Source organism: Zonotrichia leucophrys, chromosome 18, assembly GCF_028769735.1.
Source record: "Zonotrichia leucophrys gambelii isolate GWCS_2022_RI chromosome 18, RI_Zleu_2.0, whole genome shotgun sequence".
Lineage (NCBI taxonomy): Eukaryota > Metazoa > Chordata > Aves > Passeriformes > Passerellidae > Zonotrichia > Zonotrichia leucophrys.
This window is the reverse complement of record NC_088187.1, coordinates 2961250-2985446: the sequence shown is the minus strand read 5'-3', so window position 1 is coordinate 2985446 and position 24197 is coordinate 2961250. Positions and strand designations below refer to the sequence as shown.

Genomic DNA, 24197 nt, shown 5'->3' with positions numbered 1-24197 from the left:
GGGTTCCCGGGGATTGCTCCAGTACAAACAAGGCAGGAGCAGGGCTGGCTTTGTCCTGGGTGTGACCTGCCAGCGGCACGAAGGAGCTTTGGGACACTTCCCTCAGTAGGGCAAGGGCGGGGATGGGGAGCCCGCGGCGAGGAAAGAGCGTGGGCTGTGGGGACGCTTCTAATCAGGCAGTACCGGGGCAGCCCCATCGGAGTCAGGCGCCACGAAGGACAGCCCCGTGGCGGGCGGGCCTTCCGAGCCAGGCCTGCCTGCGCGGCGCAGCCGCCGTCACGATGGCAACGGGGTCCTTCTCTAAGCGCGGCGCACAACATGGCGGCGCCCTTGCTGAGCGCGGCTCTTCGTGGGGCCCGCGGCGGGCGGAGCTTCGGAACGGCCGGTGAGAGACGGGAGAAGCAGGGGAGCCCCGAAACCCACTGGGGAAGGGGGGTGGATGAAAGACAGGGTGCTCTCGGACGGCTGTGTCCCGAACGCCAGGCCTTGTCACTAATGGTGTCCCCCAAGGTTCAATACTGGACCCAGTGTTGTTTGCGGGTGCCCATAGCCCAGAGTGCTGTGAGCCCTTCAGAGGGACCTGGCAGGCTGAGGAGAAGGGCAGAGAGGAACTGCCCAAAGTTCAGCACAGGCATGTGCAGGGCCCTTCACCTGCAGAGGAACAGCCCCAGCACCAGCCCAGCCGGGACTCAGTGCCTGGAGAAGCAGCTCTGTGGGGAAGGAGCTGGGGCTCCTGGTGGCCAAGGAGCTGCCCATGAGCGGCACTGGGCACGAGGAGGGCACTGGTGTCCCGGGGTGCGTTAGGAGAGCATTTCCAGCAGGTCAGGGGTGATGCTGCCCCTGTGCTCAGCCCTGGCCAGGCCTCCCCTGGAGCAGTGTCCAGCTCTGGGCTCCTCGGGATGGGACACACGGAGCTCCTGGAGCAGGTCCTGTGGAGGGGCACAAAGATGCTCTGGGGGCTGGGGCAGCTCTGTCCTGGGGAAAGGCTGAAGGTGCTGGGGCTGAGAGGGGCCCATCCCTGTGTGTCCCTGTCTGCAGGGAGGGCAGAGCAGGGCCCAAACTTCACTCCAGGGGCCCAGCAATGGCACCACAGGCCACGGACACCGAGTGATGCCCAGGAAATTCCAGCTGGGTGTGAGGCAGAACTTCTTCCCTGTGCAGTGCCCAAGCCCTGAACAGATTGTCCAGCGAGGGTCTCCCTCACTGGGGATATTCCAGAACCATCTGGGCACAGTTCTGTGCCCTGGGCTGAGGCTGCTGGAGCCATCTGGGCACAGTCCTGTGCTCTGTGCTGAGCCTGCTGGAGCCATCTGGGCACAGTTCTGTGCTCTGTGCCCTGGGCTGAGCCTGCTGGAGCCATCTGGGCACAGTTCAGTGCTCTGTGCCCTGGGATGAGCCTGCTGGAGCCATCTGGGCACAATCCTGTGCTCTGTTCTCTGGGCTGAGGCTGCTGGAGCCATCTGGGCACAGCTCTGTGCTCTGTGCCCTGGGCTGAGGCTGCTGGAGCAGGGAGGTGGGATCAGGTGTCTCTGGTCCCTTCCAGCCTCGCCCATGCTGTGACTCCACGAGCGTGCCTGTGGGCGGCGGGGATGGCTCTGGCGCTGTGTGTGCTGTGCCCATCCCAGAGTTTCCTCCTTTCTCACCCCCCTGGGATGTGTGTTTCCTCCCCAGCTGTGCTCTGGAAGAGGGCAGCCCCTCTGGGGCCCATGCCCAACGAGGATGTGGACGTGGCGAGGCTGGAGGAGCTGCAGCGGTACCGGAGCTTCACGCGGTACCTGCGGCAGGCGGAGCGGGCGGGCCGGGAGCCGCGCTGGTGGAACACCTACCGCAAACACAGCGACCCCCCTGCAGGTACCGGGCTCCCAGGGCCCCCCAGGGCTCTGCCATGAAATAAACAGGGCCAGGAGACTTCTTCTCCTTTTTAATGCCTTTATTAAAAGTGATCAGCTCAGGATTGGGCGGCCCGGCAGGGCTGCAGTCCCCGTCACGTTTCCCAGGGCGACTCAGAGGAGGAGGATATGCGCAGCTCTGTCCTCTAGGGGCAGAGCCGGGGGATCCAGTCCTCGTGGGAGCTTTTAGGGAGTGATGTCCCCGTCAGGTGTTGTCCTCTCTGCCTCGGCGGCCACCTGGTCCCGGCGTTGGGACGACTCTGCTCAGGGCGAGAGGGACTCCGCATCTCTGCAGGCTCAGCCATCGACTCCTCACGTCCAGACACCACTTTAGTCTCTCAATTCTTATTTGGCTCGTTGTTTTTGGGGTTTTCTCGTTGCATTTCGAGTCGTGGTCCCACAAAGCATTCTGGAGTTTGGAGTCACTTTGCATAACCCCCCCCCACCCTCTCAGGTGTCTTCCCTATGCTGTAAGAGAGCACAGCCTCGGGGAAGGGCCATCCACCGCACCCAGCCAGGCCTTTTACTAATACAAAAGAGGAGATAGCCTCAACGACCCGGTATTACAATAACAAAGCACTAAGAACACTGGCAGAGACAGATCTGGCTGCGTCCCTGTAACTCTTTCTCACAAAAAAAATATTAACCGAATTTTTGTTCATAACATGCCACAGCCTCTGGGCTCTGGGCAGGGGCTCAGGGAAAAGGGGTTTTCCATTGGTACCTTGCTTGCATGGGTCTTTCAGCAGTGAAGAGATAAACGAGAATCTTGATCCATGATCAGAAGGCTGGATTTGTTAATTTATGATCTATAATACATTAAGACTATGCTAATAGGAATAGAAAGAAAAGTTCAGAAGCTGCTAAGCTAAGAATAGAATAGGAATGAATAAACAAAAGGAGCTCTCTCTCATCTGTCCCAGAGAAATCTTGGTTTTTGATTGGCCCTTAATTGTAAACATGGAACATGGGCCAATCACAGGTGCACCTGTTGCATTCCACAGCAGCAGATAACCATTGTTTACATTCTTCTTCTGGGGCTTCAGCTTCCCAGAAGGGGGAAAATCCTAAAGAAAGGATTTTTCACAAAAGATGGCTGTGACATTCCACAGGGAGAGAGGAGTAGGAGTGTTGGGGGTGGGATGGTGGGGATGGATGGAGATGAGAGATCTCTGCAGCCAGGGCTGGAACTTGGGGTTCATTGCAAAGGGCCTGGGTGCAGGGCCCTGCTGGGAGCTGCCAGCACAGCTCAGAGCAGGCCCAAAGAGAGAGAGACAGCAAAGAATAAAAGCAAGAGGGAAAGAGAGCGAGGTTCCCATTACAATACAATAAATCTTCTTCTGTGTTGAATATTCTGATTCTCATGAACCAATCTAGCACAAGATACAAATCCTATAGCATTTCCATACAGCCTATAAGCATCATTACATTACCATACTGGGTTACATTTTAAACCCTAAAAACTCCTCTTTGTGCCCCTTCTGCCAAGCTGGCAGGGTCTGCTCTGACCCTTGGGCCTGTCTGCAAGCAGAGGGTGTTGTTCCATCAAAAGGGGATCACCTTCAGCTGGCCACACCATTGTTTTCCAGTTGTTCAGTAACTGAGGGATCTCAAAGCTTGCTTTCATTTCAATCTCACTTATAGTTTCCATATTCTCAAAATCTTTTGCCAGGCAATCATATTTATAAGGCTTTCCTGTTTCATCTCCCCCAACAGAGGCTGGCCAGGGCCTGTCAAATGAAACAGAGTGTCACCATGATATTTTCTGAAAAATCCTCTTTGCCCAGGATTTTTTCCTGGGAAGTTGAGAAGTCTCAGAAAAGAATGAAAACAATAATTATCTGATTGTTTGGGAATGTGGTCTGGAGATTGTTTACCAGCAGGTGCATCTTTGATTGGTTCCATGTGAATTGTTTTTAATTAATGACCAATCACCATCAGCTGTGTTGGACTCTGAGGAGTCAGTCATGAGCTTTCATCATTATTCTTGTTCAGCCTCCTGATGTATCCTTTCTCTTTCTTTAGTATAGTTTTAGTATATCATTAAATCAGCCTTCTGAGAACATGGAGTCAAAAATTCTCATCTCTCACCTCGTCCTGGGGACCTCACAACACCACAGCAGAGCACAGAAGGGATTCCTTGGAGCCCCAGTGGTGCCATAGAGCAGACAAGGAGCCAGAGCTTCAGGCCTGCAGCAGAAAACACAGCTGGGAATGGGAGGGCCATGAGCTGGGGAAGGAGGTGCAGAGGGGACACAATCAAGGCCTGATTGTCCTTTCAGGTCTTTTCTAGTGGGAGGTTATCAAAAATCAGGCAACCCCAACATCTGGGAATGACTCCAAGGCTTTGGAATGCTGATCACTCACTTTATTAAAACTATACTATATTACATTTTATTATACTATAACTATACTACATCATACTTACTTCTAATTACTGAAAAATACTACTCAGAAACTACTGACCATCTCCTGACAGTCAGGACACAGCTTGGACCTGATAGGCTAATTAACATAAACAATTCCACCAGAATCCAATCAAGGAATCACGTTGGGTAAACAATCTCCAGAACATTCCACAGGAGCAGCAAATGAGATAAGAATAGTTTTAATCATTCTTTTCTCTGTTCAGAGGGCATGTGAATACCACAGGAGGTGTCCTTGTCCATGGCAGGGGTGGGAGTGGATGGTCTTCAACCCAAACCCTTCTGTGATCCTGATCTCTGGGAGTCTCTGTCTCACACTCTCAGGCTTTTCACAGGGGTTTGTGTTTGGGTGCTCCCATGTCTCACCTGCTCTCTTTCCACCCCTCCCTGAAGAGCCCCAGCCAGACATTGGCCTGCCCCGTGAGAGGCTGTCCCGGGCAGAGGAGCTCAAGGAAAGGAAGAGGATCCTGAGGGAGAACCGCCGCAATGCTGAGATGGAGCGGGCGGCGCGGCTCCGCACCGGTCAGTGCCCAGCCCCTCCCCTCCTGCTCCAGCTGCTGTGGGTGTCCCCCTGCTGCCTCTGCATCCTCCCTCTGGCCTTGCAGTGCTCATTCCCCTCGACGAGGTCAGGGCTGAGTGGGAGAGGACCAGCGGCCCGTTCCACAAGCAGCGCGTGGCCAAGCACTGCGGGCTGTTCCGGGACCTGTTCAAGGGGGCCACCTTCACCCCCTGGGTGGCCCTGAGGGTGCACTACAGCCAGGAGGACGAGTACCTCGTGCCAGTCTACTATGGGAACATGGTGACTCCATCAGAGGTGCGTGAGGGGAACTGGGAACAACTTGGAGCCCCTGGGAAGCCTCTTTCTGCCAGATTCTTCCAGTGGGCATGGGGCATTCCAGGGGGTGCTTTTTACAAGGGTGTTTCCTCTGTGCTGAAGGAAAATACTTTATGGATGTGATAGGGACAGAGATTGGAGGCTGTCTGGCAGGAGGCTGATGGTTATTTATGCCCTGTGTTGTGTCCCAGCCTTGCCCAGACACAGTTCATGGGAGCTGTTGTGTGAGTGATTTACATTCTCTTTGTGTTGCTCCTTTAGGCTTCCAGTCCCCCTGAAGTGTCATATGAGGCAGACAAAGGCTCCCTCTGGACCTTGTTGCTCACAAATCCAGGTGAGTAGTGAGTTCTTTAAAGGAACGTGTTTAAACTGGGTTGTTTCTCTCAGCTTTTGGTTAACTCCTGATTCTTTTGGCTGCACAGATATAATGAACACTGGAAGTGTTCAAGGCCGGGTTGGAGCAGCCTGGTTTAGTGGAAGGTGTCCCTGCCTATAGCAGGGAGTGGGATGAGCTTTAAGGTCCCTTCCAGCCCAAACTGTGCTGTAATTCTGTGATTATATCTGTTAGACTGGGACATGTTACATATGGAGGAAAGACTGTAACCTCCCCAAATCTGTAGCAATTGAGAGAAGGGACAGTGACACAATAAGATCTGTGTCTCACTATGGAGGAAACAATTTCCTGACTCCCATCTTTGTTATCTCCAAACTCCTCTTCCTTGGCAGTCTGCCTGGAAGGCAGCTTTGCTGACACTGTTCACCCTGAGAGACCAAGGCATAGTGATGGATGCAGCTGCCCAAGATTTCAAGAATCTTGGAATTAGATCTGCAGACTTCTTTGCTCCTCATTTTAAACTCAGTCCTATAGGATTGAGCTCCTTTCCTGCTGGGGAAGGAATGCTGGGAGGTCTTGAGCTGTTTCCTCTGGTCAAAGCAGGTCTGGGCATTCTCACTTTGGGGTGGATGCTGGCACCAGGGTGTCCCTAAGTCCCTTTTCCCTGTTGTGTGTTGGCAGATGGACATTTGAGGGATGCAGACTCGGAGTACCTCCACTGGCTGGTGTGAGTACATCAGAGCCAGGTGCTCTGTGCTTGTGGGCTGGGCAGAAACTCCTCCAGCAGCTCAGAATCCATGGCTTTTCCTGGTGCTCCTGCCATCAGCTCCTTTAGCCCTGTGTTCTGGGTCCTGCCAAGGATGCAGGAGTTCCAGATGTTGCTGCTGTTCAGCATTCCAGTCACTGGGTGGGATTTTTCCTGTGGTGAAAGCAAGCTCCGTTATTTGTTCCCTTATCAAGCGGAGCAGAAATCACATCACAGCCTGGCAGAGGGATTTGCAGTCCTGGATGAATCTGCTGGAGAGAAATGAGTGTAAATGTGTTTGTGTTCAGGACAAACATCCCAGGCAGTGACATCAAGGCTGGTAAGGAGATGTGCCACTACCTGCCCCCCTTCCCTGCCATGGGGACAGGCTACCACCGCTTCATCTTCCTGCTCTTCAAGCAACACGGTCCCATCGACTTCAGCCAGGACGCTCGGCCCACGCCCTGGTAATTCCTCTGCTCCTGCTGCCCTTGGCTCCTGCTGCTGCTTGTGGGGTTTGTGTGCCTGTCACTGCACTAGAGGAGCAGCTCCTGCCACTCTGCAGAGTTCTCCAGGGCTGCTTTGGTTTGTGTGTCCTGTGCAGACACAGTCCCAGTGCTGCAGAGTCCTGTTGTTACAGAACAGGATGTTAGAGAGTGGTTTGTCCTGCCCAGAAATGTGCACGGAGCTGGAGACGCTAAGGAAGCCACTAAAAGGGAGATTTCCTCTTAGTGGCTTGCTTTTCCACCTCTGTCATTTGCCCTGGGGTGATGTGGAGCAGGGTACTTGCTGCAAGGAGAGGTTCACCTGGTGCTTGTGTCTTGTTTCCAGCTACAGCCTGAAGATGAGAACCTTCAGCACGTTTGACTTCTACAGAAAGCATAAGGATGCCATGACCCCGGCAGGGCTGGCATTTTTCCAGTGTCAGTGGGACAGCTCTGTCACTTCCACCTTCCATCAGCTGCTCAGTAAGGAATGGGGACACTGGAGGGGGTCTGTGGGTGGGACATGGCCCTGTGGCTGCAGGCTCTCAGTTGCTCCTGGCACTTGCCCAGGATCAGCACAGACTAAGCCCTTCCTGAGCCATCCTCCTCCAAACTGAAGGAGCAACCCCTAACCCTTGGCTGAGGATTTTAAAACAACTCCAAGGGCACGTTTGAGCAGCCCTGCCCTGTGTGGTGAGGGAGGGGGTGTGGGGTTCAGCTGTGAGCCCCTGCTGACCTGTGACTCTCTGCAGACATGAGGGAGCCGGTGTTCGAGTTCGTGCGGCCGCCGCCGTTCCACCCTCCGCAGGTGAAGTTCCCTCGGCACCAGCCCCTGAGGTACCTGGACAGGTACCGGGACACACAGGAGCCCACCTATGGCATCTACTAGGAGCTGTCCCCTCTGTGTCCCTGGGATGCTGCCTCCTGGATTTCCTGGGCTCCCCTCACTGCCTCAGGAGGGAAATGGCAAAGTCGCAGCTCCCAGTTCCCCTGGGTGCTCTCAGGGCTGGCAGACAAGAACATTCTTGTGAAGAATATAACAAGAACATTCAAAGTGAATCCATAGCCAGGCTGAAACCTTGCTCCTGATTCTGCAGCAGAGCTGGCAATGACTGGGCAGGCTGCATCTCCCCAGAGATGCTCTGCCTTGCTTCCCTGCAAGGATCACAGTTTTCCTTTTGCCTGTTTATGGAGCAAACAGAGCCAGGCCAGCCTGGATTTCCACCTCTCACAGTGCTGTGGTTCTGGACTGTGTCGGATTTTATTTGTGCAGTCCTCCTGGAGAGATGAGTCTGATTAAACAGTCTCTGAGCAGTGCTGGCAGAGCTGTCTTTATTGGGAAGAGCCTGTTACCCTGGGCAGTTGGCCCAGAGCTGGGGAGCCCAGCAGGGTGCAGGGGAGATGGGCAGCCCTTCACTGGCCAGAGTCACTTCTCTTTTTGGATATTGTAGTTTGGGAAGAGCGTGGCTGTTGGGGGTACCAGTTGTTGGTTTTTCTGGGTCTGGATTGAAGGCACTTGACACAGTAATTCATGTTTGGACTCAGGTGTTTACTATTTCTTATCAGTAAAACAGCCTCACTACTGTGAGTTCTGCAGCTTTTCATTAGAAGGCACAAAATGACCAACAATCTCTTGGTACAAGGTCTTTTAAGACTAAATTATCCAATTAAGAACTGACACCTAGATTATTTTCCCTTTTAACCCAATAACTGATCCCAAAGAGCCCCCAATGGGGACTTTGCTGCCCAATTACAAAATGCCACCCAAACCCATGAAGAAGGAGGAAGAAGCAGCATGAAGAAGAAACCCAGGATGGCACCCTGTGCCCTCCATCTTGCTTCCATCCACAACACACTAAAAATCCCAAAACCTAAATTTCTCACCCAGTGATCCACCTACACTGCTCTCTATAATCTATTTCACACTTTTGTGGATTCCAGTTTATCTTGAGGTCCAGGAAACTCTCAGCATGAATGAGGGTCAAAGTCAGTGCTCCCCTGGGGGTCAGGGCACCCCAGAGCAGACAGAGAAATATTCCCTGTGGTGCCCTGGGTTTGCACATGAGGCTGCACAGGTGGTAAACCTGCACAAAGTCTCTGGTTCCCTTTTTCTGAGGTTCCTTCTACCATTGGAAATTGGAGCCTTCAGCAAAGAGCTGAGATTGGGCTGAAGTGCCCCCCTGCTGCCTGTGCTCAGGGCTGTCACCACTTCCCCCAGAGCTCCTCCCAGCCTGAAGGGTTCTGGGGTCTGCTTTAAGCTGGGCTGAGTGCACTGGGGAGGTGCCCACACTGGGGACACAGGTTCCAGGCAGACACACAGGTCGTGTTAGCCTCTCTGGGCTTTAAATATTTGGTCAGAATTGACAGCTGCAGCCCAAAGGAATGTTTTGGAGCTGAAGCTTGCTGGGACATGCAGGGAGTTGTGACATATCCCAAGTCCTCTGCTGTGCTCAGGGGGGTGGCTGAGCCTGCCTGTGCTGTGGAAGCTGGTGTGGATGATCCATCAGAGAGCTGCTCCCAGCTTGCCCTCACCTGTGCAGGTGAAAGGGAAGCTGCTCATGAAGGGTGGCTGGAAAAACAAGGCTGGGAACATGAGCAAGATAACACATGGGCCTGGCACAGAGATAAGGCTTGGGCTGGGTAAACTGAAACTGAACTGTGGCAACGAGGGGAAGGTTTGCAGTGCACAGGCACCAGCCTCTGGGCAGGAGATTCCACCTGAGCAGGGACAGGTGGCACAGGTGGCATCTTTATTCTGTTTCAGGGTGCTGATGTGCACGGGTGTTGCAAGGAAATTCGTAGGAAAAGGTGTGGTGGGTGTGCATGGGGACATGCCAACTGCAGGAGCTGTGCTTTAGAAGGTGCAAGGGAAGAACGTGGTGCTGGTGTGTGCCACAGCCTTGTGCCACAGCCTTGCCAGGGCACAGGGAGGGGATGTGTGGCCACAGCAGCAGCAGTGGGTGCCTCTCTGCTGGTTCCCAGGCTGGAGCTCTGCACAGAGGTCTCTGTGCCAGGGGGAACTGCTGTCACAGACATATTTAATGGAAAATCCTTTCCTTAGGATTTTTCCTCCTGAGAAGCTGAGAGGCCTCAGGAACAAAATGTAAACAATGATTATCTGCTGCTGTGGAATGCAACAGGTGCATCTGGGATTGGTCTCATGTGGTTGTTTTTAATTGATGGCAAATCATGGTCCAGCTGTCTTGGATTCTCTGGTCATTCACAAGATTTTATTATGATTCCATTCCTTTCTATTCCTTGCAAGCCTTCTGATGAAATCCTTTCTTCTATTCTTTTAGTATAGTTTTAATAAAATATATATCATAAAATAATAAATCTGCCTTCTGAAACATGGAGTCAGATCCTTGTTTCTTCCCTCATCCTGGGACTCCTGTGACCACCACCACACCCTGCCATGCTGAGCTCAGGGACCCAGCCCTGGCAGAGCTGAGATGCCTGGAAGTTCCCTCAAAAGGCAATAAAGGAGTGAAAATCCAATTGCACATGGATTCCATAAACACGGAATGTTTATGGAGCATTCCATGTTCCATAAGCATGTTCATGGGAATACACATTGCTCTGATCCCTGTCAGCCTCCTGGTGTCCCCCAGTGCTGTCACCGCAGCATTCCCTCCTCTCCGGGGTGTCCCCTCCCTCTGCAGCCTGGGGCACAGCCAGGGCTCTGGGAATCCACAAAATCAGAGGGTTTTGGGAAAGCTGCAAAAGGCAGGCCCCAGAGACAGCAGGACTGTGATTAGAGCTAAGCAGTAGATGAGATAGGTCAGCAGAGATAGGTCAGCAGAAAAATTATTTGTGAAAAACGCCAATCACTTGTTTTTAAAATTTTTAAAAGGTTAATAGTAATAAAATAGTTAAAAAGAATAGTAACACAATCAGAGTAATAATAATTTGGACAAATTGAATTCGGACAATATGAGACAATAAAAAGCAAAGAGTTACGGATGTCCGGGTACCTTTTTCTGGGCAGCACGAGCCTGAAAAAGGACCCACGTTAACAAAGGATTAACCCTTAAGAACAACAGCCTGTTGCATATTCATACATCTCATACATGATGCATAAATTCCATTCAAACACAGGATTCCGTCTGGTCAGTGTCAACTTCTTCCTCTGAATCCTAACAGCGCCTCCAAGGTGGGAAGAAGTTCATTTCTTCTGATAAGAAGGCAATAAATTCCCTTTCTCTGAAGGATTTAGGTGTCCTGTGGCTGCTATCTCGCTGCAAGTCCTTTGAGTTAAACAAAGAATCTTACATAGCATAGTTTCTATTTTAACATTTTTTTTATAACCTAAAACTATATTTAACACAGTACTTAAGAAAATTAATACAGCATTGCTTTCTAACACAACACATACTATATTCATTTTAATATTTGCGAAAAGCCGATCATAAAATACATGCATTTTTCACATATTTAAAAAGTAGAAAAGCAAGGACAAATAGAACAATGGTCTGTGTATTAATGCTTGTCTAGAATAACTCTCTAAGCTACAGAAAAGTTTATCTAGCAAGATATTAGGAAGTTTGAAGCTTAATAATGGAGCTCTGTGCATTGTGTTTTAAGGCTTACAAGCAGGTATTGTATTCAAAATAAGCAAGCATTGTTTTAACCAAAGGTACATGTGCTTATAGTGGTCGGATAGAACTACTGTCAATGTGCTTTTGCTTTGTGTGATTGGTCAAAAAACTTATAAAGTGAGTTGTACCATTAAGTTCTTGGTCTGCTGCCTGGGATGTGAGCTGCTGCCATCTTCCCATTGTCATAACCATGGTGTGAGACTGATGCTGGAAAATAAACCAGCTCAAGGCACGTTCCCAGCAGTCCTGTCCCGTTTGTGACTTGTACACAGCCCCCTGCCGGCGCTAAGCGTGACCAGGGGACAGGCAGCGGGTGTCACCTCAGGAGCGTGGCCGGGAGCCCTGCCCCGCCTCTGGGCACAGCGTCACCTCCCCCTCCTCCTCCTCTGCGCTCACGAGTTTCTATTTCCCGGCGTCTCGCCCGATCTCCGGCCGGGCAGGATGGCATCGGCCATGTCGCAGAAGCTGGAGGAGAAGCTGGTGTGCTCCATCTGCCTGGAGCTGTTCAAGGTGCCCGTGACTTTGCCCTGCGGCCACAACTTCTGCAGGGACTGCATCAGCGACCACTGGGCCAAGAAAAAGCAGGAGCCCGAGCCGAGCATCACCTGCCCCGAGTGCCGCAGGGCCTTCGAGCCGTGCCCGGAGCTGGAGAAGAACGTCACCCTGCTCAGCGTGGTGGAGCTGGCCCGGGACAGCGAGCAGCGGGGCTGTGCCGCGGGCCCGGGCCAGGCGGCCCCGGCCGAGCTGTGCCCGCGGCACGGGCGGCCCCTGGAGCTCTTCTGCCTGGACGAGCGGCGCTGCATCTGCTGCATCTGCACCGAGCGCGACTGCCGCCCGCACCGCAGGGTGCTCTTCGAGGAGGAGAGAGCCAGAAAGCAGGTGGGGGGGTTGTTGGGGGAGATGGAACAGGAAAGCCTTATAAATATGATTGTCTGGCAAATGATTTTGGGCATATGGAAACTATAAGCGAGATTGAAATGAAAGCAAGCTTTGAGATATCTCAGTTACTGAACAACTGGAAAACAATGGTGTGGCTGTGCTGAAAGTAATCCCCTTTTGATGGAACAACACCCTCTGCTTGCAGACAGGCCCAAGGGTCAGAGCAGACCCTGCCAGCTTGGCAGAAGGGGCCCAAAGAGGAGTTTTTAGGGTTTAAAATGTAACACAGTGTGGTAATGTAGTGATTCTTATAGGCTGTATGTAAATGCTATAGAATTTGTATCTTGTAGTAGATTGGTTAGTGAGAATCAGAATACTCAACACAGAAGACGATTTATGGTATTGTAACGGGAACTTCGCTCTCTTACCCCTTCTACTCTCTTACCTCTTTTACTCTCTCACCCTCTCATCCTCTCTCCCCCTCTCTTCTCTCAGCCTGCTCTGAGCTGTGGCTGGCAGCTCCCAGCAGGGCCCTGCACCCAGGCCCTTTGCAATAAACCCCAAATTCCACAACCAGAAGACGATTTATTGCATTGTAACAGGAACCTTGCCCTCTGATCCTCTCTTTTACTCTCTCATTCTCTCTTTACCATGTTCTTGCCTTCTCTCTCTTCCTCTTTGGGCCTGCTCTGAGCTGTGCTGGCAGCTCCCAGCAGGGCCCTGCACCCAGGCCCTTTGCAATGAACCCCAGGTTCCAGCCCTGGCTGCAGAGATCTCTCATCTCCATCCATCCCCACCATCCCACCCCCAATACTCCCACAGTGGGTGACACACCTGGGGCCATGGGGGAGCAGGGGGTGTTGTGACAGCTCGGGCACACACGACATCCACCTCCACAGCCCCGTGTCCTGCTGCAGGGACGTGGTGCCAGACTGTGCCAGACTGCCCAGCTCAGCTGGACAGGGGCTGGCCAGGGAGGTGCCACCAGTGCCTGGCTGCTCCTTGAGGAACCAGGTGTTGTCAGGAGCAGCAGTGAGCTGGGTAAATCCAGCAGCATGAGATGAACGGTGCCCTGTGTGTTTGTTGTGAAAAGTGCATATTATATGGCTCTACACAGATATTTACTGTATGTATTGTGCTGTATTAACATTTTAATAATAGATGTAGTCTTGTAATTAAAAGGTAACTTTTGTAGTTAAAATAAAAACTATGTTAGTGGGATTTTTTAAGAAAGGAATGAGGCACTCGCACCAGATAGCAGCCACAGGACACCTAAATCTTTCAGAGAAAAAGAATTTATTTTTTGCCCTCTTATCAGTAGAAACGAACTTCTTCCTGCCTCGAAGGCGCTGTTAGGATTCAGAGGAAGAAGTTGACAATGACCAGATAGAATCCTGTGTTTGAATGGAATTTATGCATCATGTATGAGATGTATGAATATGCAACAGGCTATTGCTTTTAAGGGTTAATCCTTTGTTAATGGGTGTTCTTTTTAAGGCTCCTGCTGCCCAGAAAAAGGCACCCGGACATCCGTAACTCTTTGTATTTATTGCCTCATATTGTCCTAATTCAATTTGTCCAAATTATTATTACTCTAATTGTATCACTATTTTTTCTAACTATTTTATGACTATTAAACTTTTAAAACTTTAAAAACAAGTGATTGGCATTTTTCACAATATCCACTCCACTGCCCCATGTCCCGCTGCGGGGACGTGGTGTCCCTCTGTGTGCCAGGCTCGTGCTGCCCAGAAAAAGGTACCCAGACATCCATAACTCTTTGTCTTTATTGTCTCATATTGTCCTAATTCAATTTGTCCAAATTATTATTACTCTAATTGTATTACTATTTTTATAACCATTTCATTACTATTAATCTTTAAAAATTTTAAAAACAAGTGATTGGCGTTTTTCACATTTGTTACCCTCTGATCTAGAGGAAACAGCTGAAAACGGGGTGAAAGTCAGCACAAAAAATCACTTCTTTGTTACCCTGACATGGAGTCCCCTTCCCAAGCTGCCTCCTTCCCTGTTAGGCTTGTCCTGCAGCCCTGAGAGCGTCCTGGGGGCCAGGTGGGCAGCATTGGGCTTTTCCACAGGATGTGCAGCTGGACACGACTGGGAGAAATGACTGCTGTGAAACTCAGTGCTCTGGGCTAGTTGAGACTGTTCAGTCATAGGCTGAGCTTGATGATCTTGGAGGACTTTTCCGACTGTTCTATGTTATTCTGTGCCTCCTTTCATAGACCTTTTTGAAAGAATCCCTGGAAAAAGCCCAGGAGGAAGCAGAGAGGATTGAGCAGACAATGAAGGAGCTGGAGGTGCAGACAGAGAGCATCAAGGTAACGCTGCAGCCTCCCTGTGCTGGCCTGTGGAGGGGAGCATCCTGGTTCTCATGGCTCTTCCTGCCCAGGCCTGCTCCGAGCGCAAAGATGGGATCCAGAGCAAATTCACCCACCTGAGGAAAGCTCTGGAGGATTTGCAGCGTCAGACAGTGGCCAGGATTGAGCAAGAGCAGAGCGCAGCCCTGGAGCGTGTGGGCAAGAACTGGGACGTGTGTAAGGACCGCCTGGATGTCCTTGGGCAGCACAGGGAGAGGGCTCAGAGCCTGCTGGCCTGCCCTGAGCACAGGACCTTCCTGCAGGTACCACCCTGGCACTGTGTCCAGCCCATTCCCACTGGGGACACGTCCTCACTTTGGCTCAGGGATGTGATGGGGCTGTGGGGATGAGCTGGTTTTGGGGGTCCCTGAAAAGTTGTGTGGGCAATGCTGGCATGCCCCTGTTGCCCCCTGGGAGACATAGTGGATGCAAATGGGTTTGCAGAGTCCTCCCCAGACTGGTGCATGGTGTCTGTGTGTCTGTCTGCAGGAGTTCCCCCTGCTCCCACCTCTGGAGAGCCCAGAGGTGCTGGTGCCCGTGGAGTTTGATGTGGATGCTGTGATCAAGCCCATCTCTGAGATCCTCAGCAGCATCTCCAGGCTCCTGCTGGAGGACCTGCCTGCCTGTGTGACCCCCAGAGCCCCCAGCCCTGCTGGCCCAGGTAACCCTCCTGCTCTCAGGGGCACTTTGAAGGGCTCTGAGTTGTCCTGGAGATGAGCCTGGCCTGTGTCACTGCTGGGGACACAGCTGCTGGGCACAGGGGTTTGGGATGGGACACACATTTACTGGTCAGCAGATGGAGTGGCATGAGTGGGTGGCCTCCCTGTGGCCCCTCCTTGCTGGGAATGCTGAACCATGGTGGCACATGCCTGCTCCCAGGTTTGGATACAATGGACTTCCTCCTTCTCCTCCTCCTCCTTTTCTTCCCATGAAGCCAGGAAGAAAGAATTTTTGGGTGGCATTGCTCCAAAAGCCTGTTTCCATCCTCCACAGACCCAGAGCATGCCCAGGAGCTGGCAGTGAAGGCTGTGGCCCCTCTCCCCAAGTGCCAGCTCCGAGCTGAGCTTCTGAAGGGTAAGGAGCACAGGGGCCTGCAGGGACAGCACCTCCCTGGGGTCCCCAGCAGGAATAGATGTCACCAAGCCAGGCTCCTTCCCAGGAGGGTGACTGTGGCTGCAGGGACAGGGGCTCCTGTCCTGGCTCTTCCAATGTGTCTCCCTAAATGAGAGAAGGGTGGTGTAGGGGCAGGGTGGATGGGCTGGGATGGGAAAGGACCCACATGGGGGATTAGCAGCACCAGGAAGTGCTTTCCCATGGAACTGAGGCTGTCTGGTGTTGGATCAGTCACTGCCCTGCATGGCAGAGCCCCAGAGCCCTGCCTGCAGTCATTGCTCTCTGTCCAGGGATATGGCCCCAGCCTTCCTACCTACAGTCCTTCATGTCCCCTTTCCTCCCCAGGCCAGCCCTCTCCTGCTTGTAGGAAATTCCTCTGTGCTCCTATTCCCATCTCCTCCCTGTTGGGAAGAGGTTTGGGTTATGCCATGTTGGTCACGTCACTATTGCTGATTATGGGACCTGTAGGAATTCCTTCCTTCAGGTCCCACAGAGCATCCTTAGGGTTATTAATAGGAACCCCCTGTTATTTATGGGCAGGAGCCCAGCCAGCTGCCAGGCCCAGGTGTTGGGGGAGGAAGGTGAGGTGCTGCTGGCCAGGGAATGCCCATGGCAGGAGCTATCACAGCCCATGCAGAGGAGAGTAACTCCCTGCAATACCATATTTGCTCACTAAACACCTGGTTTTCTCCCCCTCTCCCAACCCACACTGGTACTTTTTGCTCTTAAAACCAAGCACATCCCTGCCAAAATGGCCACAGAGCCACTGTGGTCACAATGGCCACTCAGTTGTGAGCTGAGTTGTGCAAGGACTGTGCAAGGCATCATTTCTCATTGCCTCAACAGCTATTTCTGGGCTTTTCCATTCCCTCTAGGGCAGGTATTGCATCCTCCCCACTACCCTTCCCCTCCAAACAACCTGTTCCCTTCCATTTTGGGAGCCAGCCCTACAGAATTTAAACCCCATCACTGCTGGGAGGGCACAAAGGTCTGATGAACCATTTCAGCTCCATCCATGCCCTTGCTTCCCCCAGACCACCGCAACCTGACCTTCGACTCTGAGACAGCCAACAGGTACCTGGAGGTGTCCAAAGGTGCCCACAGAGCCAAGCACCGTGCTGGCAGGGTCCCTGGGCAGGGGCAGGGCCCTCGTTTCCAGCCCTGGCAGGTGCTGTGCACGCAGAGCTGCGGCCCCGGGCGCCACTACTGGGAGGTGAAGATCTCCAGCCACTCCGTCATCCTGGGGGTCACCTACCGGGGGCTGCCCCACGAGCACCAGCAGGGCCACAGGTTCAACATTGGCCTGGATGGGGGCTCCTGGGGGCTGCAGGTGAGGGAGGATTGTTACCTGGCCTGGCACGAGGGCCGCGCCCAGAAAATCCAGGAGCAGCTCTATAAGAACCTGGGGGTCAGCCTGGATTATGGCAAAGGGCTCCTCTCCTTCTACGGCCTCGGGGAGAGGACAAAACTCATCCACTCCTTCCACAGCGTGTTCACGGAGCCCCTGTACCCCGTGTTCTGGCTGTGTGAGGGGCGGGTGGTGACGCTGTGCCAGCGGGACTGAGCCAGAGCCACCACGCTGAGCCACGGCCGGGCAAGTGCCAGGCTGGTGCCAAAGTGGAGCTGCAGCTGAGGCTGTCGTGGTGCAGTGGCACCTCAGTGATGGGGCAGGTGTGGAGTGCAGTGTTTTAACAAGAGCTGATGGGGACTGGTATGTAAATTAACCTGTTTGATTTGCATATGCAAATATCACACTAGTGACACATGGCAGGGCTGGAGCTGTCTCTGCAGACTGAGCAAGGGAAATAAGGAGGATGATAAAATGAGATTTTCCTTTTTCTTCTATCCCTGCCAAACTTCCCAAACTTGGGGAAGGTTTGGGATGAGGGGGACCCCAGAGGGAGGTGCTACTGAAACAATTCAGAGGGCGCTCTGTGCTCACACAGCCTCACATGCAGGCAGGTCCTGCTCCCCCCAGCCCCTTCTTGGTTTCCTCTTGCTGTTCTCAAGCAGGCAGAGCAACTTCTCAGGGTTCTATGCTGCAGCTCTTTGTACGATGCTGCTTTTCCCAATAAAGCTTTATTTTCTTACTGCTGCTTTCTTTCTTGCTGCTGTTGGGAGATGTGGGACCCCGCAGCACTGGGGTGGGGGGAGCTGGGTACCCCTTCTCTGACAGCCATCCCTGCAGGGCCCCATCCTGCCCCTCCATGTCCCCATGGGGCCCATGGCCAACCCTTGGGGCAACCAGCAGAGCCTGAAGGTGCTCTATTTACTGTGCTAAGGAAACCTGGTTTCCTTCTGCTCTGCTCCAAGGTTGGTCTGGCACATGTCACTCTTGTGCTGAGAATTACACAGGAGCAGGCGGGAGGCAGGACTGCAGAAAGAGCAAAGAAGGCTTTGTTCAAGAGAACTATGGGGTTTATATAGAATGATACCATACATTCTATTTGATTGTCTGGTTAACAAAAACACCTTTCTCATACACTATCCTTGAGAAGAACAGAAAGATGAAGTAGAAAAACACAACCTGCAGATTGTTTATACTAACAAGTTATCACATCCTTACAACTCCCTGAAAGTTCTCACAAGCTGCTGTGAGGAACACTTGCCATTTCTCTCTCTCTGTCCCAAGGCATCCACAGGTCCCCCTTTTTTGTTTAAAGATGGAGGCAGTGTTTGTACTCCTGTGTGGGGCCTCTTGCAGAAAGGAGAACGAACACAGCTCCAGAGGTCCCTCCATCAGATCAGATTGAAATGGCCAGAGAGATCGGGTCTTGTGATCATCTCACCAAATACACTATCGATTCTAAGTCATATGCTTATTCTAATTCATAACAGTCCTTTTCAGAAAACAGGATGAAATTCAGTCCCCACTCATGGAAGGGCCATCTGATTGATGGTTGTCATCTTGGTCATTATCTTGGTCATCATTCAAGGGTTGCCTGTTGGCCACATTCTGGTTTTGATGCACTTTGCAGGTACCCATCGCACTCCAGTGTCTGTGGGGACACATGCATACCCACAACCCCAAGTGAAAAGGTCAGAAGAGCCTTCCCCATTTTCCCAGAGCCATCAGTGAAGACAGGGGATGCCACGGGCACATTTTATGAAAAATCCTTTCTTTAGGATTTTTCCTCCTAAGAAGCTGAGTGGCCTCAGGAACAAAATGTAAACACTGATTATCTGCTGCTGTAGAATGCAACAGGTGCATCTGTGATTGGTCTTATCTGGTTGTTTCTAATTAATGGCCAACCACAGTCAGCTGTGACAGAGTCCAAGCCACAAGCCTTTGTTATCATTCCTTCTTTTTCTATTCTTAGCCAGCCTTCTGATGAAATCCTTTCTTCTATTCTTTTAGTATAGTTTTAATATAATATAAATCATAAAATAATAAATCAAGCCTTCTGAAACATGGAGTCAGATCCTCCTCTCTTCCCTCATCCTCAGACCCCTGTGAACACTGTCACACAGGGTCCCCTGCACTGGCACCCAGCTGCTCTTTGGCCACAGTGACAAACCCGTTGTCTTTGCCAGCCACAGCACTGGTGACTGGGCACATGATGGGCAACCTGCCCAGAAAAGTTTTCCAGCACTCTTTGCAAAGGAGCACTAATAGCAAGGCTCCATTCAAAATCCTCCCTCTCCACAGGAAAAATGATCACTGCAGGATCAGCAGCCATCAATTGCAAACACCGCTGACAGCATTTGATTATCAAACGAGCAATTAGCTCAGACTAATGAGGGCACTGTCTTCTTCAGCTGGGGGGGGCAAAAAGACCCATTCCAGAACATGCAAGGGTCACTCCACTGGCCATAGGATGAAAATCTGGATTGGTAATGAAAACAGTGACATCAGTGCAAGGATCTATTCAGTGAACCTGAATAGCCCTCCGAACCTCCTGCACCCATCACACTGCAGGGGTCAATTCCTGAGGAGCCCTCAGGTCAGGGTCCCCTTTCAAAGTGTCATACAATGGGGACAACTGTTCTCTGTCAGTCCCAAGTAAAGACACAACCAGCTGGTGACACCCATCAACTTCTGGGCATCATTCAAGGTCTGAATAGAATCTGAGAATTGCACCTCCTGATGCTGAATGGTTCAGTCAAGAATTTTGAGCCCCAAACACTTCCAAGGGGGGTGCTGCTGAACCTTCCCCAGGGCCACCCACGGCCCATAAGCATGCAGGGCAGCAAACAGCTGAGGCTGTATCCTCAGCAACTCATCCTGGCTGGGTGCTGCCACCAGGATGTCATCCATAGAATGATAATAACACATGTCAGGAAACCAGACAAGGCCTGAGCCACGTGCCACTGGCAAATAATCGGGCTGTTGTGACAGCCCTGTGGCAAAACCTTCCATTGATACCTCTGAGCAGGTTTGGCATTGTTGACTGAAGGCACAGTGAAGGCAAACTTTGGCTGATCATCAGGATGCAAAGGAATTGTTTAAAAACAATCTTTAAAATCAATGACCAAGATCTCCCATCCTGCAGGGATCATGGTGGGTGAGGGCACACCAGGCTGCAATGCCCTCATGCCTTCCATCACTGCATTCACTTTTCAGAGGTCTTGCAACAACTTCCACTTCCCAGATTTCTTCTTTATCACAAAGATGGGAGTATTCCAGGGACTCATCAAAGGCTCAATGTGTCCCTGCTGCAACTGTTCCTGAACCAATTCACAAAGGGAAAGCAGTTTCTCCTCCATCAGGTATTGGAATTAATTACCAATATAACCGGATGGGACGTGCCTGGCTTGTCTGGCCCTTGCTGCTTGACCAAAGGAGGCAGCTGTGGTGGTTTCACCTCAGAGACACCTTTGGCTGGCTGGATGTTACAGCTGGGTGCTAGAGACAAGTCCAGGTGTGCAGGAGCTCAGGTTTACCTCTGGTGGAGAAACTTTAGGGCAAGGTGAAGGAAAGGAGTCGGTTCTGATGGAGGGTTTGGATCCAGAGCTTTATTCTGGCCCACAGGCCTCTGAATGCAGCAGCAGCTCCAACAGAACTCCCTGAGCCCGTGGTTGCTGTTCCTTTGAACCCTGGGGAGAGGGGAGGGAAGGGGTAGGGAGCCACCAACCAGGTAAGGGGAGGAAATCTCAGGGGACAAATGACACCTGGATGGCCCAATTTCATCCCCCCAGGGCTGAAAGGAATCGATGCCCATCTGGAATGCCAGGACTGACAGACAGCGCTCAGCAGGGTCAGGGTGGGGAAAGGAGAGGTGATTGGCACACCTGGAGAAATCTACAGGGAGAAAACCAAGGTATCTGAGGCAAACCATGACATCACACCGCAACAGTCAGGGGCCATTGATGAACCCAAATGGGTTTGTTCACCAGCCACCATAAAGGCAGTGTTGGGTACCTTTCGCCCTTCGACACAGTGGCCCCTATGAAAAACCCACCAATCTGCCCCAATCCGCACCCCCAGGCAGCCAGCACTGACCTCAGCACATCCTGACCCCACAGAGGGACAGGGCCAGAACGACAGAGGGTGGGACTGCAGCCACCCGCCCACTCGTGCTGCCAAAGAGCACAAAGCATTGGCTCACCGTGGTGCGTGCCAGACCCCCCACCCCACAATGGGTGTCCCCACGGGGGCCAAAGGCCACACAGGAGGCCACACGGAGAGGGAGGTGACAGTCACATCTGCCCCGTGTCAATCAACCAGAGGGCCTTTGGATCTGAAGGCACCAGTCCCACGAGTCTGCGGGTCAGTCCTGGGGACACACGACTGAAAAAACGCAAGGTGAGCAGTCCGAGTCCCTGCTGGAATAGTGACAGGGGGAGAGGGTGTGAAAACAGGGGCAAAAATCAGACCTGCAAAGGGAGAGTCAACAACTCCTGGGTGAGCAAAGATCCCTTGGTGGGTGACATTACATCTTGTCCCAGAGGTCCAAGGACGTTCAAGGGAACCTTGTGCTCACCACCAGATCCCGGGGTGACTGCACCAGCAGCACACACATCCACACCCGTGGAGCCATGGGTGATGCCTCCAAGCTGACCTGGGCTGGCACCGTGATCTGAGGAATCACTTCTGTCGAGGCACAATTCCTCTTTGCGCTCTTATTCCCATTTCATGGCCCTGCCAAAGGCTGGCCATTTGCACCAAATTTTGACCTGCACTGGCTGGCAAGGTCACCTGCCCTCAGGCACCTAGCACACACGAATTCGGCACCCGTATCCACTGGCTTGGATGCATCTTCCTGTTTCTTGCCCTTATTCTTGTTCTTCTTCCTATGTCTGCTCCCTAAGGGTACCTGGCCTGAGTGCACAGTCACTGCCAGAGCAGACACCCCAGGATCCACAGCCCCCATCCTAGCACACAGCACATGCCCTGGCCATCTCCACCACCAAAGGATCCCCCGCAAGAGAATTTATGATCCTCTGGCATTCACTGTTTGAATGGTTCTGGGCCAAGCGTTTCAAAAGTGGCTCTTTGAGTCCAGGTTCCTCAATCTGCTTCTCCATGGCAGCATTGAGCCTCTTGACAAACAGCACAAAAGGCTCACCTGGCTCCTGCCTTATGTCAGTGAAATCAGGCCCGGGAGAGGCTGCCTCGATGGTCTCCACCAATGCAGCAAACCCCAGAGCCTGACATTGATTAAGAACATCCCAGGTAGCCTGAAAATCATGGGAGTAGGCACTGTCCCCAAGGAGAGCATCCACTCCCACTCCATGCCGAGGATCCTCTGGGGGCAGAAGCCTGTTTCTTGCTGCAGCCATGGCAGCATCCTCTGTCCAAAACATCAACATCGCAAATTGCAGAGGTTGGAGAAGCGCCTTGGCAAGCTGCCCGATGTCAGAGGGACAGAGCAGATCAGTGGCTGTCACCCTGACAGCCTGCATGACCTCCTCCGAGCCGAGGCCGTGCTTGGCAACCTCACCCCGCAGTTCCTGAATCACCCCGTGCCCCTCGGTGTGTCCCGAATTCGGGACAACCTTGAACACAGGATGATCCTGATCGCTGCCATGGGGCAGGACCTGGCCCCCCGAACCCCCAGAGCCTCTCCCCCCGAGGCAGACCGTGACCTTCCCGCTCCCTCCAACAGACCCTCATCCTCCGAGCTCCGTGTCTTACCGCGTCCCAAAAGCTGCGGGGATTGTCAGTCACCCTGCAGGGAGGCAGAGGCCAGAGGTGACGAGCAGAGGCCGATTCCGCCCGCCTTTGCCGGCCCTTCCCCGCCGCAGCATGCCCCCAACGGGGGACCGGCCGCCGGTCATCAGCGCTGCCCGAGTGCCCAGGCAGGAACGGGGAGGGCGCCCAGCGGATCACGGGGGTGGCAGCTTAACAGAACGCTCCGGATCTGAACGGCCAAGAGCGGGCTGCGAACCTGAAGGGACAGTCACAGGCCGGGACACCGGCGGACCGGCCACCGGAGACAGGGCAGCGGCACCCCCGGCACCGCAGGCTGCCCCGGCAGAGGTGTAAAACACACCGAGTCACCCGAAGCGGCCGCCATGCCGGAATGAGGAATAGGCACTGCCCCCGCTGCATGAATTACAGCCCGGACAGACGGTGCCGGAGCCGCGCTCACAGCCACTGCTGTCAGTGCAGGAGCCACGGGGAAGGAGGAGAGAACCGGGCGGGAACGCGACACCGGCTGGGGCTGGCGCCACGATGGGCACGGCCGGTGCAGCTGTGCGGGCTCCGCCGCTGCCCACGGGGAAGCTGCCGCAGCGATCCGCGGTGTCCTGGCAGCCGTCGGGGCGGGAACCGAGCCCGACCGAGCCCGGTCCGGCTGCTCGGGAGGGGCACCGGGAACTGCGGCCCCCGTGGTTCGGGAGAATGCTGACCCCGAACGGCAGCGGGGAGAAAGGCGGGGCTGCTGTGGGCCCGGAGGATCCCGCGGCTTCGGGAGCAGGGGCGAGGAAAGGCAGGACAGCACCCGGCCTGGAGAACCCCGGTTCTTCGGCACCAGGGGCGAGGAAAGGCGTAACTTCTGCCGCAGCGAACCCCCCAAAGAGGGGCGGCCGAACCCCGCACAGACGGCGAACCGCGACCCCACGATCGTCCGTCTGTCCGAAGCGCCGGCAGCTCCCCCGCCCCTCGAACCGCCCGTGTCCGAACCTCCGGCCCGGCCCCGGAGCGCCGCGCACAGCGTGTCGCACGCAGCCAGGAGCGGGGGCACAGCATCATCCCCTCTGTAAAACTCCTCCGCAAGCAGAGCACACAGCTCCTGACACCGGCCCAGGTCAAACGCCACGGCCATGCCCATGGGGAACGCATGAGTCCTGGCCCACACAAACAGGTCGATCAACGAGGCGTCAGGCACCGAGAACCCCCCATAGAAAAGGAGGTGCCTCCACACAGAAAAAACCTTGTTGTCGTCATCGTGCCAATCCCCCATCACGGAAACAGCGGCACCCAGCCCCAGCAATTCAGGCACTGTCCACGCTCTGGGGAGTCCCGCAGGTCCCGTTATCAGGGCAGCCCCACGGAGCAAGCCCGGGGGAAGGGTGCGGGGAAAGGCCGGTACCTCTGCGGGAAACAAAGGGGGTCCGGACCCAAGGA

General features: G+C 53.4%; 2 protein-coding genes across 2 annotated transcripts; both read left to right on the top strand.

Moving 5' to 3' along the window:
- The first annotated feature begins 289 nt into the window (after window positions 1-289).
- Window positions 290-8031, top strand: MRPL38 (mitochondrial ribosomal protein L38). The gene is made up of 9 exons (XM_064728672.1): window positions 290-385; window positions 1672-1851; window positions 4709-4837; window positions 4921-5129; window positions 5412-5484; window positions 6166-6211; window positions 6538-6696; window positions 7061-7197; window positions 7467-8031. Exons 1-9 carry the CDS (start codon window positions 319-321, stop codon window positions 7601-7603), a joined length of 1137 nt encoding a protein of 378 aa, XP_064584742.1. The 5' UTR covers window positions 290-318; the 3' UTR covers window positions 7604-8031.
- A 3682-nt stretch (window positions 8032-11713) lies between these two features.
- On the top strand, window positions 11714-17775 carry TRIM65 (tripartite motif containing 65). The gene is made up of 6 exons (XM_064728741.1): window positions 11714-12191; window positions 14438-14533; window positions 14605-14835; window positions 15062-15233; window positions 15566-15646; window positions 16720-17775. Exons 1-6 carry the CDS (start codon window positions 11754-11756, stop codon window positions 17247-17249), a joined length of 1548 nt encoding a protein of 515 aa, XP_064584811.1. The 5' UTR covers window positions 11714-11753; the 3' UTR covers window positions 17250-17775.
- The last annotated feature ends 6422 nt before the right edge of the window (window positions 17776-24197 follow it).

Coding starts and splice junctions, on each gene's coding strand:
- TRIM65 (XM_064728741.1), top strand. CDS start 11,754: ATGGCATCGGCCATGTCGCAGAAGCTGGAGGAGAAGCTGGTGTGCTCC. Junction 14,836..15,061: donor AGCACAGGACCTTCCTGCAG/GTACCACCCTGG, acceptor GTCTGTCTGCAG/GAGTTCCCCCTGCTCCCACC. Junction 15,647..16,719: donor CCGAGCTGAGCTTCTGAAGG/GTAAGGAGCACA, acceptor TGCTTCCCCCAG/ACCACCGCAACCTGACCTTC.
- MRPL38 (XM_064728672.1), top strand. CDS start 319: ATGGCGGCGCCCTTGCTGAGCGCGGCTCTTCGTGGGGCCCGCGGCGGG. Junction 4,838..4,920: donor GGCGGCGCGGCTCCGCACCG/GTCAGTGCCCAG, acceptor CTGGCCTTGCAG/TGCTCATTCCCCTCGACGAG. Junction 6,697..7,060: donor GACGCTCGGCCCACGCCCTG/GTAATTCCTCTG, acceptor TCTTGTTTCCAG/CTACAGCCTGAAGATGAGAA.